Consider the following 16,675-nt stretch of genomic DNA (forward strand, 5'->3'; position numbering starts at 1 on the left):
CATTGCCACTTGGATGTCTGATAGACATCTCAAACTCAACATGTCCAAATCTGGACACCTGATCTTTTTCGCCCAAATGACCCCTCCCCTAAAGCAGTCCTCATCTCAGTCGATGGCAGTTTCACCTTTCCAGTTGCTGTGGCCAAAAAACCTTGGAACCACACCTCATATTCAATCTGTCAGCAAATCCTGTTGACTCTCTCTTCGAAATACATCCAGAATCCAATCACTTCTTATCACCTCCAGTGCTACCACCCTGGTCCAAACCACCATCACTCATGTCTCTCTGGCATCACCTCAGTAGCCTCCTGACTGGTCTCACTGCTTCACCCTTGTCCCCTGTGGCCTATTCTCCACACGGAAGCCAGAGTGATCCTGCTAAACACAAGTCAGATCATGTCAGTTCTCAGCACAAAAACTCTCCAATGGCTCCCCATCTCTCTCAGAGTAAAGCCAAAATCCTTCAATGGCCTACAGGCCCTATACAATCTGGTCTCCTACTAAATCTCTGATCGTATCTCCTAGTACGTTCTCCCTCTCACTCTGCTCCAGCTGCCTGGTCCTCCTTGCTGTTTCTCGAACAAGCCAGATGCACTTCTTACCCATGACCTTTGCACTGGCTCTTCCCTTGCTAGGTATACTCTTCTGCATGGCTCCCTTCCTCACCTCCCTCAAGTCTTTGTTCAAATGTCACTTTCTCAGTGAGGCCTACCTTGACCAGCCTATTTAAGATTGCCTCTATTCTAATTTCCAGTTTACAGTAAGTACAGGGTATAGAGGAACAAGATAAATGACACCACGAGGGGAAAAAAAACAACAACAGACAAATCCAGAAGTAGGATATTCTACAAAACAACTGAGTTGTACTTTTCAAAAAGCCAGTGTCATTAATTAAAAAAAAATAAAGATGGGAGGCTATTAGTTCTGGACCCAAGTGGAGTAGACATGCTTCTCCCTATTTCTCCCACTAAGGACAGCTAAAACTCTGTATGTGATATATAAAACAAACATAGGAAGATGCTAAAAGAAGGAGAAAAGGACAGACTTGACTAGGTGACTTGACTAAAAACAAAAACATGAACAGAGCCTCAGAGACATGTGGGACTATAACAAAAGACCTAACATTCATGTCATTGGAGTCCCAGAAGGAGAAGAGAAAGGGTGGGGGCGAAAAAGTCCTCAAGAAATGATGGCTGAAAATCCCCCAAATCTGGCAAAAGACATAAACCTACAGATTCAAGAAGCTGAACAAACCCGCAACACAGGATAAAGTCAAATCCATGCCAAGACACATTATAATCAAACTTTTAAAGTCAAATCCATGCCAAGACACATTATAATCAAACTTTTAAAAACGAGACGAAGAGAAAATCTTGAAAGCAGTAGGAGAGAAACACCACTTTACCAACAGGGGAAAAACAATTCAAGTATCAGCGATTTCTCACCAGAAACCATGGTGGCCAGAAGGAAGTGGCAACAACATATTTCAAGTGTTAAAAGAACTGCCAAGCCTGGATGCTATATCTAGTGAAAATATCCTTCAGAAATGAGGGAGAAATCAAGATATCCTCAGAAAAAGGAAAGCTACGAGACCATGACACCAGCAGACCCACCCTAAAAGAGTGGTTAAAGGCAGTTCTCAAAACAGAAAGGAAATGATAAGAGAAGAAATCTTGGAACATCGGGAAGGAAGAAAGGATAGAATGAGTAAAAAAGTAAGTACGTACAACAGACTTTCTTTCTTCTCTTGAGTTGTCTAAATAATGTTTGATGGTTGAAGCAATAAGTAAAACATCATCTGATGTGAAGCTCAGTATATGTAGAGGAAATATTTAAGACAGCCGTACTATAAATGAGACATGGTAAAGGGACCTAAAGGGAGGTAATTTTTTTACACTTTCCTCAACCTTTTAAAAGGACGACACCAGTAGGTCTTTGTGGTGATGAAATAGTTTTGTATTTTGATTGCAGTGGTTGTTACAGAAATCTCTGCATGTGGTAAAATGGTATAGAACTATACACACACTATACCAATGTCAATTTCCTGGTTTTGATATTGTACTATAATTATGTAAGATGCAATCATTGAGGAAAACTGGGTGAAGGGTACACGGGCCCTCTCTGTGCTATCTCTGCAACTTCCTTGTAAATCTATAATTATCTCAAAATATAAAGGTTTTCTTTTAAGATTGGGGCTGTTCTAGTGGCTAAAGACACGAATGCAATGTGACAGCCTTGATTAGGTTCTGATGTTAAAAAAGATAAAAGGCGGGGAAGGGGAAGGGTGAGCTGTGACAAAGCGAGAGAGAGGCATGGACATATATACACTACCAAACGTAAGGTAGATAGCTAGTGGGAAGCAGCCGCATAGCACAGGGAGATCAGCTTGGTGCTTTGTGACTGCCTGGAGGGGTGGGATAGGGAGGGTGGGAGGGAGGGAGACGCAAGAGGGAAGAGATATGGGAACATATGTATATATATAACTGATTCACTTTGTTATAAAGCAGAAACTAACACACCATTGTAAAGCAATTATACCCCAATAAAGATGTTAAAAAAAAATGATAAAAGGCAAGTTTGGAGAAATTTGAATATAGACTGGACATTAGACGATATTAGATGATATGAAATTATTGTTAATTTTCTTAGATGTCATAATCATATTGTGGTTATGTGGGAGAATGCCTTTATTCCCACAAGATGAATGCTGAAATATTTAGGGGAGGAGTGTAATGAAATCTATAACGTACATTTGAACGGTTCAGAAGAAATTGTAGATAGATCGATAAAGCAAATATAACAAGACATTGCCAGTTGTTGGCTCTATGAGGAAGATGTGTAGGTGTCCCTTGTACTATTCTTTCAACATTTCTGTATGTTTGCAAATTGTCATTTTTAAAAAAGTTGGAGAGGATATGTGGAGGATATACATGTGATAAAGCAAGTATAGTAAAATGTTAATGAGAATCTAGGTGGCAATTGGATGTTTGTTCCCTGTAAAATTCTTTCAATTTTTCTGTATGTTTGAAAATTCTCATGTTAAAATGCAGGGCTAAAAAACTTGAAGAAAAATGATCACAACCTCATGTCCTTCCCTAGTACTCCCAATCCTGCTTTCTCTGCTCTTTTTCTTTTTTCCCATAGCACTTATCACCATATATCGTAGTATATACTTCATTTATTTATTGTGCTATTTTTTGTCTGTGCCCTTTCACTAGAATGTGAACACCCCAAGGGCGGGGATTTATTGTGTTTTGTTCTGTTTGCTGCTATATTCTCAAATCCTAGAACAGTGTCTGGCACATAGCAGGTGCTCAGTGAATACCTGTTGACTTGAGAATGAATTTCTGTAGCCCTAGGGCCTAGGTCAAGGTCTTGCACAGAGTAGGTGTGCAATGAATGTTCGTTGAACTGAGACCTGAGGTCTGCAGGAGAACTTAGAATAGACCTGTTGGACTTGAGTGGTTCAGAGCGTGGACTCTGGAGTCAAATGGCCAGGATTTGCATCCTGATTCTGTCACTTCCACCTGTGTAACCTAGCTGTATTAACATCTCTGAGCCTCAATTTCTCGGTAAAAGTCAGATAATAATAGTAGCACCTTGGTAGGGGTTTTGTTTGCATGTAAAGCACTTAGGACTTTGTGAAGACTCAATAATTGGTAGCTAATGACATAAAGAACAGCAAAAAGATAAGAGTTTTCCCAGCATGTCATCCTTCTTCCATCCGCCAACAGACTGAGCCAGGAGAGGCTAAGGAAATGTCCTTGGATAAGTATTCCCAACTTCTTCTCCAGACACCCGGATTTCTTTCGCTTCAGATCTCTTCTTACCTTTCCTTCTGCCCTGGACTTTCTTTACTCTCTTGGCATCCTGAAGCTCTTTCCCCCATCATAACCATGCAGGAGTGGAGTTGAGGAGACAGGAATCTGTGCGCCAGGGACAAAAGCTTAGAGCTTTCCTTTCCTTCTGTTCTAGGCTTGAGTCCCTCATTGGTGATGGAAGCAGGTCAAGTGTGAGGTTGCAGTCATTTCGGGGCCTAGAGGTTGAGAGAACAATAGTCCTGAGGAAGAGGCCCTGACAAGAGAGTAGCCTCCTAAGCTGCCCTCTTCCTTGGTCCCCTGTTAGGAGAGAGCACCTCCCTCACGCTGCTCTAACGTCCCTTCGATCTGTTCTGCCGCCTCAAGTCTTTACTTCTGGTGGCCCCAGCTTAGAGCAAGCCCGGGGACCCATTGAGCATCTCCCTGCAACTCCCTCTTGGTAGTGGGGTGGGGTGGAGTGGGCCGAGGACAGGCTGAAATTGGAGATGAGGGGGCACGAGAGTGGGGGCTGAGCTCACCCGTGGCACAAGTCCCCTGTCCCTGCCCTAGGGTTGGCCCTACCCCCGATATCTGGGGAGCTGGGGCTGAGCCTGGGGGCGCCACTGCCTCTGTTCCTTTAAGGAGCCGCTGTTTAGCATTCCTGCCGCTGCCGCTGCCGCTGCCTGACTCTGCACGCTGATTGGCTGGAATCAACTGAGAAGGGAGCCAGGGAGAGATGCTCTTGACTCCACTCAGATCCATCCTGGGGACCAGTGCGGGAGCGGTCCTCGCAGCACCCAGCTTCTGCCCAGGCTCCCGCTTCTTCTTTGCCGCTGGGCCTCGGCCCAGGAGCCACGACGGGCGACACGGAGCCGCCAGTGCTGGAGGGGGAGCCGTGGGTGCGGGGCAGCGTGGGGGCAGAGGCCCCGGGACGCCCGCCCGGCCCCAGGCCCCGCTCCGCCCGGGCGCCCCCACGGGTGCCCCCCCCTTCCTGGTCCGAGCAGTGTGAGTGTGCCCGGGAGCCTGGCGGCAGCGGCGGCGGCGGCAGCGGCGGTGTGGAAACCGGCGTGGGCTGGGGGGTCCGGGCCGCGGGGGGCAGTGCCATGCACAAGCACCAGCACTGCTGTAAGTGCCCCGAGTGCTATGAGGTGACCCGCCTGGCCGCCCTGCGGCGCCTCGAGCCTCCCGGCTACGGGGACTGGCAGGTACCCGACCCCTACGGGCCAGGTGGGGGCAATGGAGCCAGCGCCGGTTACGGGGGCTACAGCTCGCAGACCCTGCCCTCGCAGGCGGGGGCCACCCCCACCCCCCGCACCAAGGCCAAGCTCATCCCCACCGGCCGGGATGTGGGGCCAGTGCCCCCTAAGCCAGTCCCGGGCAAGAGCACCCCCAAACTCAACGGCAGCGGCCCCAGCTGGTGGCCCGAGTGCACCTGTACCAACCGCGATTGGTATGAGCAGGTATGGATCAGCAGAGGGGGTGGTGGTGGGGCAACCCACGGGGGCTGGGGAGTGGGCGCCTGGAGGCCTGGGGTGCAGCACGGGTTCCCAGGGCTCCCAGCCCGCAGACCCTGAGCCCTAGCATTGCAGCTGGGCCAAGAGAGGTGGTGTGTGCTTCCCAGTGTGTCTGTTTGGGGGTCTCCATTTGGAGGGGATTGGGAGGAGCTGTGTGTCAGGAGGCGAAGGCATGGCGGAGGGGCACATTCTCCCGTGTGGGGGGATTGGGTTCGCCTCAGCGTGGGCGGGGGGGGTTAGCAGTGTCTCTGTGTCTGGCAGGGGGTGGGAGGTTCTGCGGGGGCTGTGTGCGGTGTGTGTCTCCACAGGAGGGGAGGAGGGGGCAAGGTGCTCTGTGTAGGGGGGACGTGTATGTGTGTGTGTGTGTGTGTGTGTGTGTGTGTGTGTGTGTGTGTGTGTTGAGGTGTGTGGAGGAAGGCAGTGGAGCTCCTGTGAATCTATGTCGAGGAGCCCATGTGCCCAGCTTGCTGAGCTTCATCCCTTGATGCCATGAGTCCCTCTCCGTCCTAGTCCCTTTGTGTGTGAATGTGCACATGGACATGTGGGGACGTCTCTCTGAATGTGGAGGTGTCTCTGTAGATGAAGCTGCAGGTTTGGCTGTGTTTGCCTGTGTGTGTGTGGCTACATGTATATGAGCATGTGGCTGCAAGTGTGTGCACGCGTGTGCCTCTGTGTGTGTGTGTGTGCGCGCGCGTGCACGCGCGTGTGTGGTGTCCCTGGTGAGAGGCGCTTGACAGGCAAGGGAGGGGAGGGGGAGGAGGCGAGAGACACGTCCCAAGCAAGGCTGAGAGGCTGCTGAGAAGGATGGACTCTTTTGTCCAAGCAGCTCTGAAGTGTGTATGTGTACTCAGGGGGCGAGGGGGGGACTGAAGCCAGCTTCCTTGCTCCAGAACAGGCATGATGCCTGGAGCCAGGCAAGGGGCAGCTGCTATGGTGCAGGGACTGGCCCCGGTGGGGCATCTTCCCCTTGGGTACCGCAAGATGTGGGAGAACTTGGCCCCCCAGTCCTGACTTGGCACAGCTTGGGAACCCCTGGGTGCTGGGCACAACTCCGGCTTCCACTCCCAGCCTAAATAAACTGCCAGCTTAGAAAATGGAAGGAGCATCTGTGGGAGAAGCAGCAAAATGGAGGCTGGGCCGGCAGAGCCGGGTCCCTGGCATGCATGGCGGAGGGCCTGTCCGGTTATTCGGCTCTGCAGCCTCCAGGGTAGGGAGAGGGGAGGAGGAGGCTTTGTTGTGGAGGGCAGGTGCTGGCTGCCCCAAGCTGGTGACCGTTCTGGCCACCTCTGTCCCCCTCTGGGGATCAGATGTGCTCTCACTCAGAAGCAAAGGTGGGGACTTCCTGGGGAGAGGAGTCCTCGGTTCTGGCCTACTGTCTGTCCACACTGTTTCCTGTGTCCCTTGCCTTGGCCCCTTGCCCTCTCCAGCGGATTCTCCTCCATCCTGGGGCCCTACCCTTGTAAACACTCTCTTGTGCTTGTCCTGCTCAATTGGTAGATAGTTGCCAGTCCCAAGGCTGGGCCAGTTGGTCAAGGTTTCTTTGCCAGGGCTGATCCCTGGCTGGCTCCTGGCCCTGGGAGCAGGTTCCCTGAGGGGGGTGGTGGGAGGCTGGAGGGTGGACCAGTGGAAGCTGGGAGCTGCTGGGTCTCACCAGAGCTGGACTTGAAGCATGGCTATCACATGTGGGCACACATGGTGTACCAGATGCATACAAGAGCTACATGGAAATCCTTTTGCCTATGTGTCTGTTGCATGGTACTTCAGGCAGTGGTGTTGGTTTGCGGGCTCTTAAGAGCCATCGGTTCTTCCTCCTGGGATCAGGGACAGGAGTAGGGCTGCAGTGAGAATCCTCCCACCAACTCCTAGGGCTGCAGGGCAAAAAGCCCTGGGGCCAGGCTCAGAAAAGGTGGAGGCATGACCAGCCAGCCCTCTCCTCCTCTCTGCTTTTCGAAGCCAAAGCTGTGTGGGGTGTAGGTGGGAGGGGAAGCAGAGCAGGGCATGCAGAGGAGCCCTCACCCTGGGTTTGCAGCTTCCCTCTTCAGACGAGGAGACCAGGGGTCAGGAAAGGGGCAACACAGCCAGAGAAAGATGGGGGAGGGGCACCAGGCTATCTGGGGAGAGAGGCAAGAGGGCTCCTCCATTCTTGGGGATAAGAGTGAAAGCCAGGGAGCAGGTGCTACTTGTCTGTCCAGAATCATATTTTCACTTGACAGTGGCCACAAGTAAGTCCTGTCTGAGAGGCCATGTCTATGGGCTGGTCAGACCAACCCTGTTTCCATCCCTTTCCCTCGCTTCTCCTCCTGTGGCTATTGCATGTTGAAGGCCGTGGACTCTGCTGCCAATCAGTCCATGGGTCGTCAGCTTCTCCCTCATGGGGCATCTTGTCCACTCTGCTCCTGTCCTACCCCTGGCTTTGCCTCTGACTCCCGAGCAGATCCCTTTCTGCTGGGAAACACAAAGGGTTCGGGATCAAAAGCCCCTTGATAGAAAATGGATTGACTTCTGCCCATTTGAGGAATTGGGTTCTTGGGGACACAGGAGATAGAATGAGGGTTCATGAGGTACTCTGAAGGGGGTAACTTTTCTTTTTCCCATGAGCTTTGCTGGGCAAGGTGATGAGTGGCCAGAACATCAATGGCCACCTCTTGGTGAGTGCACCACTGGCTGGCTCGGTCCCAAACAATTGATCTGGGCTAAATGAGCAGCTGGGTTGGGCCTGATATGGCTGGAAGCAAGGGGAGGGGGGGCCTCCTCAGGGTCAGCCTGTCCCATCTGTGGCCAACAGATGTCTCAGGGTCAATTTGGGCTCTCCTACTACTCTGTGGGGAGTTGGGGGACAAGCAGGTTGACCAGGGGGTACGGGGGAGCGGCGCAGGAGGCACTTAGGGCCCTGCCTGTGTCTTCCCCTAGGTGAATGGCAGTGATGGCATGTTCAAGTATGAGGAGATAGTCCTTGAGCGGGTGAGTCTGGAGGTGGGGCAGGATAAAATGGGAGGGCAGGGTTAGAACGGGGAGAGGGGAGGGCCCTGAATCTTGGTCTCAAGACTCGTGGGGGACCTGCATTGAGAGAATGGGGAAACGGCGGCCCTCAGAGGCTGCATCACTGCATCAATCAATCAGCTGTCTAACAAATATTAATTGACCTTGCTCGCTGAGGCCCGGGGAATTGGGGAGGGGATGGCTTCGCTGAGGCCTCCACGCCAGAATGGTCAGCACAGGCTGGGAATCTGCCAGATTGGTGACGAATGTGCCCCAGCCTGCCGTGGCCCCTTCTGAGGCCTGGAGAAGCTGCTCTTTGGGGGCAGGGGTAGATGGGGCCCCGGAAACCCTCCCCCATGCCTTCTAAATGAGAAAACTGTGCCCCTCCACTTCCTTCTGCAGGGCAATTCTGGCCTGGGCTTCAGCATTGCTGGTGGAATCGACAACCCCCATGTCCCCGATGACCCTGGTATCTTTATTACGAAGATTATCCCTGGTGGAGCAGCTGCCATGGACGGGAGGCTGGGGTGAGGTGGCCTGGAAGCAGGGCTGGGGACGGCAGGGGCAGGATGGAGGTGAGGGGAGGAGGGCCGCCTGGCAGGATGACCCTTGAATTAGATCTGAGATGGGGAGGGGTGAGGAGGGAGGGGAAGGGGAGGGGAGAGGAAGGGGGGGGGGGGGGAGAGGGGGGGGGGGGGGGGGTAGCAGGGTGTCATGCCTCTTGGGCTTCCCCCACAGGGTGAATGACTGTGTGCTGCGGGTGAATGAGGTGGATGTGTCAGAGGTGGTGCACAGCCGGGCGGTGGAGGCACTGAAGGAGGCCGGCCCTGTGGTGCGGTTGGTGGTACGGAGGCGACAGCCCCCACCAGAGACCATCATGGAGGTCAACCTGCTCAAAGGGCCCAAAGGTGCGGCCCTCTGGGTTCTCGTGCTCTGGCCAGAGGCCACTGGTTCGCCCTGTAGGAATTGGAAGGGAATACCCTCACTTCCTTCCTGACTCCCTGGTGCAGCTCACATCCTTCTTTCTTGATCTCACATCTCACCTGTACTGACCTCGGGATGGCAGCCTGGTGTTTGGGATCCCTGGGGGGAGCTCCTATGGGGCTGGTGGCTTGGCTGGGTGCGGGGGATTGGGGTTGGGATTGACTGCGTGTTCTAACTTCTCCTTGTGTCCCTCTCCCACTCCCTGCTGGCTCCCGCCCAGGCCTGGGTTTCAGCATTGCTGGGGGGATTGGCAACCAGCACATCCCAGGAGACAACAGCATCTACATCACCAAGATCATTGAGGGGGGTGCTGCTCAGAAGGATGGACGCCTACAGATCGGGGATCGGCTGCTGGCGGTGAGACAGCCTTCCTGGGGATGCCCAAATGGCGGGGTGGGGAGGTGGAGGTCTAGTAGCCTCTCCCTCCACCTGAACCTCACTCAGGGACTAGGCATCATGGGAAATTTCAAGAGCATCATCTGAGTTGTGTGTCCCCAGATAGCAAGGCCCTAGTCCTCTTCATGGCTGGAACTCCCTCACCTGTCCCCCCCTACCCCCTGCTTCTCTGCCCCTCACAGCACTGTATTTGGACCTCTGTTAGATAGAGCACTGTTGAATTTCACTGAAAGGGCACCCCTCAGTGTTCCCTGCGGAGGCCCTCCCTTTTTCTCCCCAGTGCCAGCCCTAAGGCCTCTCCTCTCCTAGGTGAACAACACCAACCTGCAGGATGTGAGGCATGAGGAAGCTGTGGCCTCGCTGAAGAACACATCTGACATGGTCTATCTGAAGGTGGCCAAGCCAGGCAGCCTCCACCTCAACGACATGTATGCACCCCCCGACTACGCCAGCAGTACGTACCAGTCTGCCCTGTCCCTGTCCTGAAGCCCTGCCCCCTGGTTTCTGGAAGGGAACAAGTTTATGCTCCTTGTTAAGAGAGAGAGGAGAGAGAGAGAGAGAGAGAGAGAGAATAAGACTGGTGCTCAGGAAAGCTGAGTCCAAATCCCAGCCCTGTCCCTTATACCTGGGTGCCCTTGGACAAGTCCCCTTCACCTGTCTTTAGTTTCCTCTTTGGCAAAAAGGAGCTAATGATATATGTGCTGCCCTCCTCATAGGACTGCTGCAAGGATCAAATGAGATCACGGACGAGAAAGCCCTTGGAAAACTGTATCAGGCTATAGAGATGTGAGGGATTATTATTAGTCACACCTCTAGTCATGCCTTTCTTTGTAGATTGCCTTGACTTTAGCTCTTTCTAAGACTCACAGGAGTGAGCTCAGAATTCAGAAAGGGACTGTGGAGGAGGAACCCTAGGGGGTGGAGTGGGGAGGAGATGCCTGAGGAATCTGCATCCCTCGGTCTGGTCTCTTTACATCTGAGGTGGGGGGGGTGGTCAGCCCTTGGTGGCGGGTGGAGTAGGGTACCACTGGGGAGTGGTCTCGGAACTTTTCTCTCCCTTTCTCGATTCCAGCTTTTACTGCCTTGGCTGACAACCACATAAGCCATAACTCCAGCCTGGGTTATCTCGGGGCTGTGGAGAGCAAGGTCAGCTACCCTGCTCCTCCTCAGGTTCCCCCCGCCCGCTACTCTCCTATCCCCAGGCACATGCTGGCTGAGGAGGACTTCACCAGGTAAGACCCCCTCCCCCGCCCCGCCCCTCCGCATCCTACCTAGGGATGGGGCGGAGAGGAATCGCTTCTGGCTGGCCACAGGCCTCCTCGTAGTATGGCATAGAAGAGGATAAAGCCCTCATACCTCGTGTCTTTGGGGTCTAAGGCCCCCTCTCAGGCCCTTGGGACCCTAAGGAGGGACAGAGGTGGCTGCAGGGACAAGTTCTACCATCAGGGGGAGTGCCAAGTGTGTGGCCCCCATTCGCAAGTGCAGAGAAAGGGTAGGATGGAGTGTTTAGGGGGCTGAGGAGGTGGAGGCTGCGGGATTTCCTGCCCCGAGACAGCTGCAGCCCCCTCTGCTGCAACCATTCCACGTTAGAGAAGAGAGCAGTTCAGCCGGTGGGGTTGGTCCGGGATGCTGGGAGGCTGGCGGGCCAGGTGGCCTCTCACGCAGGGAACGGCCCCGCCCCACTCTGGAGGCTGCTGCCGCTGCGGAACTGGTTGGGCCGGCAGGGGTTCCGGGGGACAGGTTTGCTGCAGGGTGGGGCCTGGGAGGCTGCTGGGCTGGCTGCAGTAGAGCCGGAAGGGTAGGCTGACGGAGTAGGCGGGGGCGGGGGCGGGGGGAGCTGGAGGAGCCATGGAGAGGGCACGCAAATTCTCAGGCTCCGGCTTGCCCCTGGGCTTGGGCTCAGCTTCGGCCTCGGCCTGGAGGAGGGCTTCGCGGAGGAGGGCTTCGCAGAGGTGGGCCTGGCCGCTCCGCTCCCTGCGGCCTGGAGGGGATGCCAGGTAGGAGGAGAGGAGGGCTTTAGCAAGAGCATCCGGGTCTCAGGGAAGGAGCCTCGCACCTGAGACTGGGAGCAAGAAAGGAAGAGCCTCGGACCTGGGGCTCCTCAGATGAAAGATGCTTAAAGTGAAGGCAGTGGGCTGGGCAAGTGTGCTGAGTCAGGTTGTATGGATACACAGGAGCCGCAGCTGCTCTCACTTGATGACACTGACCATTTACAGAGGGATTCCTTAGACATGGTTAGTTGGAGTCGGAGTTTTCATGTGTTTGTCTCCTCTCTTCAGTTAGGCTCCTAAGCATCTTCTGGGGACCTGGGATTTCTTTATCTCTATCTCCCACATCACCCAGCAAGGGTACATAGTGCTAGCTGTTGACTAAACCTGTTGTTGGGGAAAGTAGGAGGGGTCATAGTTGGTCGGTGGATTTTTGAGACTGCGGAGAAGCATGTATAAAGTAAGTATGCACAGTTTGTGGGTGGTGAGTGCAATCAACCCCAGGGCCATCCCACAGCCCCTAACTGATTCCCCTTCTTGTGGCCCAGGGTTCAAATCACACCAGTTGGTAGGATGGGAGAATCTGGGGAGGAAGAGGACCAGTGAGTGGGCTCTGAGATATGGTCTCTAGAGCCCAGGGTAGGGGTTTGTTGACCAGAGAGAGTCGGGGACTGTCCACTGGGAAGTTGACTCCAAGCCCTCAGGAAGAAGGGAGGAAGAACAACTGAAACTTGGCACCTGGAAGCAAACAGCAGCCAAGCAGGTTTCAGGAGAGAAAGGGAGCAACAGAGTATCATACCTAGGAACCTAAGTCCGTCTACAGCCATATGGGCCTTGTTCCAGGCTGGCCCTCGCAGGGACAACGGTTTATACCTACTTTGTCCTGACCCTTCCACTCCTTTCCCACCAGAGAGCCCCGCAAGATCATCCTGCACAAGGGCTCCACAGGCCTGGGCTTCAACATCGTGGGAGGAGAGGATGGAGAAGGCATTTTCGTCTCCTTCATCCTGGCAGGAGGCCCAGCTGACCTGAGTGGGGAGCTGCGCAGAGGAGACCGGATCTTATCGGTGAGGAGACAAAGGCAAGGTGGGAGGATGGGAGCTATGCCAGTCTGAAAGGGAGGAGGGAAGACCTGGCTGTCTCCAAGGAATGCTTCTTGAAGTGGGGGAAGGCTAAAAGCTGGAGAAAACATATTCTCTTTTTTTTTTTTTTTTTTTTTTTTGCGGTACGCGGGCCTCTCACTGTTGTGGCCTCTCCCGTTGTGGAGCACAGGCTCCGGACGCGCAGGCTCAGTGGCCATGGCTCACGGGCCCAGCTGCTCCGCGGCATGTGGGATCTTCCCGGACCGGGGCACGAACCCGTGTCCCCTGTATTGGCAGGCGGACTCTCAACCACTGCGCCACCAGGGAAGCCCCGTATTCTCTTTATAGATGTCCTTAGTGAGGGACAGGGAACCAGACTTATACTTAAGGAGGAAGTGAGTATCTCTTGGATCTTAACCCTGGCTGGCATTTGACCCCCACAAAGATATTATTATGCTAGAGATATATCCTTTAGGTCTCATCCTAGGGGCAAGGATGGGATATTGCCCATCCTTGGATGAGAAAGGCATCCAAGTAGGCTTAGAGATGGTCTACCCATCTCCCTCTCCTAACTCAGGACAACAGAGGACTCCTTTCTTGCTTTTGGGGTGGCTCATAACTCCTCTCTTTGGACAGGTGAATGGCGTGAACCTGAGGAATGCAACTCATGAGCAGGCTGCGGCTGCTCTGAAACGGGCTGGCCAGTCAGTCACTATTGTGGCCCAGTACAGACCTGAAGGTAGGAGAAGGAAGGTGGAACAAGATGATTTGGGGAGATTAGACTTATTACTAACTGCTGGCTTTTTGCCATCATAGGTAACAAAGCCACTTGACTAGGTCCTTTCTTACACTGGTACAGTAACCTCTTCCTCTCTCGTTTTCCTTCTGGACTGGGGTAGGTTTGGACAGCTTGGGAGCATCAATCAAGGCTGTGCTCAGAGCCTGGTGAATAGGGCTGCAATGCAGCTGAAGGCCAGTAGTGGGCGGCAGTTTACGGGAGGAAGCGCAGAGATTGGGGCTACTGGAAAAAGGGGAGGAGGAGGGAGGCAGAGGCGGAGGGCTCAAGAGGCGAAGAACATAACTGTGTTCCCTGGAACAGGAGGGTAGTTCTCGGTTAGAAGGACTTGAGGGAGAAGAGTACCAACCTCTTAAGAGTGCTTGGGCCAAACCTCTATGACCCCCCACTTCTCCCCTCATCAGGGTGACCGTGAAACAGCCATAAACGCGCTGAAAAGGTGATGCTAGGCTCTCCAGGTAGGGAATCGGAAGTGGACCCCCCTTTCCCTGCTGGGGGCCTTCTTTGTGTTCTGCGGGAGCAGTCCCCCGGCTTGGGCGAGTGGGAGGGGCCGGTTATGCAAATGAAAGCATTTGATTGGCTGGGGCCAGCCAAGGCCCAGGTGCCGAGGTGAGCTGCGGGATAGCGCGCCTGAGCCAGCCGGCCGGCGGGGTGGCCATTGGCCGGCCGAGCGCGGCCTCCAGCCTCACGCCCCGCCCCCTGACCCAGGCGGAGGGCGGCGGGCGCCCCTCCTTTCCCCCCTCCCCGCCTCGCGCGCCTCAGGCGTCTCCTCCTCCTCCCTCCCCTCCCCCTCCTCCTCCTCCTCCTCCCCCTCCTCCCCCCCTCCTCCCGCGTGCCCCGCTTTGTGTCCGTGGTCTCCCGCGCGGGACAGAGGGGCCGGCCGGAGCTGGCGCTTTCTCAGCACTAGACCTGGACTCCGACCCGGCGCCAGGTGAGGTGGGGCGGACGGGGGTCAGGCCCCCTCACAGTCCCCCCTAGCCTCTCTACGGTTCTGTTCTCAGACTCTCTCTTTTCCCACACTGCGCCCCCAACTCTGAGCTCTCCCCGGAATCCCTGGGTCGCGTGTCCCCAGCCCCGCGCGGCGCGCGGCTTTGGAGCCCCTCCCGAGGGTCCCTCGCGGCCCCGCGGAGCAATGCGCGCGGCTGAGCCCCGGCCGGCCTCCACCTCTTGGCCATCACCTCTCCCCACCCACAAACTCTGCCCCTTCTCGCCTGGGACCTCTGTCCGCCCCCCACTCTCCTTCTTGCCGGCGGCTGCGCCCCCAGCAGCTCCCTAATCTCGGTCCTCAGAGGAATTTTCTCCGTCTTCCCCTCCCCCACATCCGTTACTACGCCTCCTTTCCCCCCCACCCCGACCTGGCGACCTCTGGGAACCCCCGAGGTGGGCTTGGTGTTCTCGGACCCCCCCCATGCCCGCTTTTGTTTGCCAGCGTTTGCGACTGTCGCCGACTCCTTTCGCCTCCCCCTCCTCTTTGTAAGGCCAGCCTTTGTCCCTTAGGGCAGGTGCTCTGTTCCGTGATGAGAATGGGGAGAGGCTGGCAGCCCTGCTGCAAAGCCGTGAGGGATCGAAAGCGCCTACCTTTGTCCTTTCCGCTGCCCCCCTACCCCTTGTTCAGCGCCTCAAGCCAGGAGCCTGAAGGCCAACAAGAGAGGGGCCTGCAACCTTATGCACTAGGCCCTTTTGATGGGGACAAGTGTAGGGAGATGACTAACAGGAGAGCTTGTTGGTCTGAGGTAGTAGGAAAGAGGGATGCAAATGGACACTTTGAGTCATTTCTTTCCATGTTGGGTGTCCCGCCTAATGACAAGAAACACACATTAGGGTTATTGTTTTTATGATGCTTGGGCATGCTGTTTGCTTCTCAGTGTAGAGCTCACCATCTGATTTTTATTAGCAACCAATATTTATCCATTTCATGGCCACAACTTAGGCAACGTAGGTTCTGCAAAGAAAATGGTTTCTCTTGCATATTTGTGTGTGTGTGTGAAGGAGAAATTGATGTGTTTCTTTTGGTTTTGCTCACTGATGCTGGGCACATGGAAACAGTACTGTGAATTTGGTGGTAGTATGTTGGAAACTGGTGACTACATGTTTCTCCGAGTTTTGTTAGGAGAATGTAATTGATTTGCATAAAAAGCTGCAAGTTGTCCTGGCTAAAGGGATTCCTTCAGTGTTCATTGCTCTCTGGGCATATTTCTGAGCATTTTTGATGTTTGTCAGGGTGCTGTCTTATGCTAGGTCTCTCTACCATTTGCCAAACAAAGCCTTTCTTCTCTTAGGATTTAGTTGAACTACTGTTGTTAAGTCTCTGCCACCCCAATCTCATTTCTTCCTTTGGTTTGGAAAATCCAACAGGGCCCCAACATGCAAAAGCTTTTTTTTTTTCCATTCAAAAATGGACCCTTGGAAACAGGTCCAGAGAGACTATCAAGCATTCCGTGTTGGGCTCTGAATTTTCTTTGATAAAATGATAGTTTTTAAGAATAAGGACTCCATGTTGATCATTTTATAATTATGTTAAATACTGTTCTTTGGAGGATTGCATCACATAGGCATTTACAAAATGAATGATCCAAATATATGTTTGTTGGCTAAAATGGCAGAGACTTTGTATGTTATTGGCCAAGTAAGTGTTCATCATTTGTATTTTTTTCACATGGAATGTGGGAGCTGGAAAGGATCACGTAGTCCAACCCCTCATTGTGCAAACCAGAACAGCGACAGGAGAGCAGGGACATGACTTGCCTAAGGTCATGAAGGGAAAGTTGCCGAGGGTCAGCAATCAGTTTAATCCTGAAGTCCACCAGCTGGGACAAATCGTGCTTGGGAATACCTGAGAAACCTAAGACCTAGTTGGAGCAGAGGAAAGGAACTGGGAAAATAATAGAAGAGAGGGTGAGGGAAAGATTAGAGTGGTCTCCATGGTGGCCCTTGAGGCACCATTGCCAAACCAGTGCAGCCTTTAGCTAGATATCCTTTAGTACGAGAGCTTAAAAAAAATAGCCTTGACTAATTAGAGCAATCAGAGTAAGAACAATTTTTCTCCTTTTTTTTAACAGCTTAATTGAGATATGATTCATACAGCATACAATGCATCCATTTAGGTGTACAGTTCAGTGGCTTTTAGTGTATTCACAGA

General features: G+C 53.5%; 1 protein-coding gene across 6 annotated transcripts in view; it reads left to right on the top strand.

Moving 5' to 3' along the window:
• The first annotated feature begins 1,495 nt into the window (after window positions 1-1,495).
• Window positions 1,496-16,675, top strand: part of DLG3 (discs large MAGUK scaffold protein 3) — a 59,719-nt gene continuing 44,539 nt past the window's right edge. Inside the window, exons 1-9 of one of the 6 annotated variants that reach the window (XM_029239922.1) lie at window positions 1,496-1,715; window positions 8,222-8,272; window positions 8,693-8,817; window positions 9,029-9,198; window positions 9,495-9,631; window positions 9,980-10,124; window positions 10,743-10,902; window positions 12,569-12,725; window positions 13,377-13,479. In XM_029239922.1, the coding sequence (XP_029095755.1) occupies window positions 1,656-1,715; window positions 8,222-8,272; window positions 8,693-8,817; window positions 9,029-9,198; window positions 9,495-9,631; window positions 9,980-10,124; window positions 10,743-10,902; window positions 12,569-12,725; window positions 13,377-13,479 (1,108 nt within the window). In that variant the 5' untranslated portion in view covers window positions 1,496-1,655. Of the gene's footprint in view, window positions 1,716-4,566; window positions 5,258-8,221; window positions 8,273-8,692; window positions 8,818-9,028; window positions 9,199-9,494; window positions 9,632-9,979; window positions 10,125-10,742; window positions 10,903-11,513; window positions 11,905-12,568; window positions 12,726-13,376; window positions 13,480-14,291; window positions 14,468-16,675 lie in introns of those variants that run through there. The other 5 variants (XM_029239921.1, XM_029239927.1, XM_029239924.1 and 2 more) reach the window with 5 other exon arrangements.

This window comes from Monodon monoceros, unplaced genomic scaffold (genome assembly GCF_005190385.1).
Source record: "Monodon monoceros isolate NGI ecotype Baffin Bay Population unplaced genomic scaffold, NGI_Narwhal_1 Super_Scaffold_22, whole genome shotgun sequence".
NCBI classification, from domain to species: Eukaryota; Metazoa; Chordata; class Mammalia; order Artiodactyla; family Monodontidae; genus Monodon; species Monodon monoceros.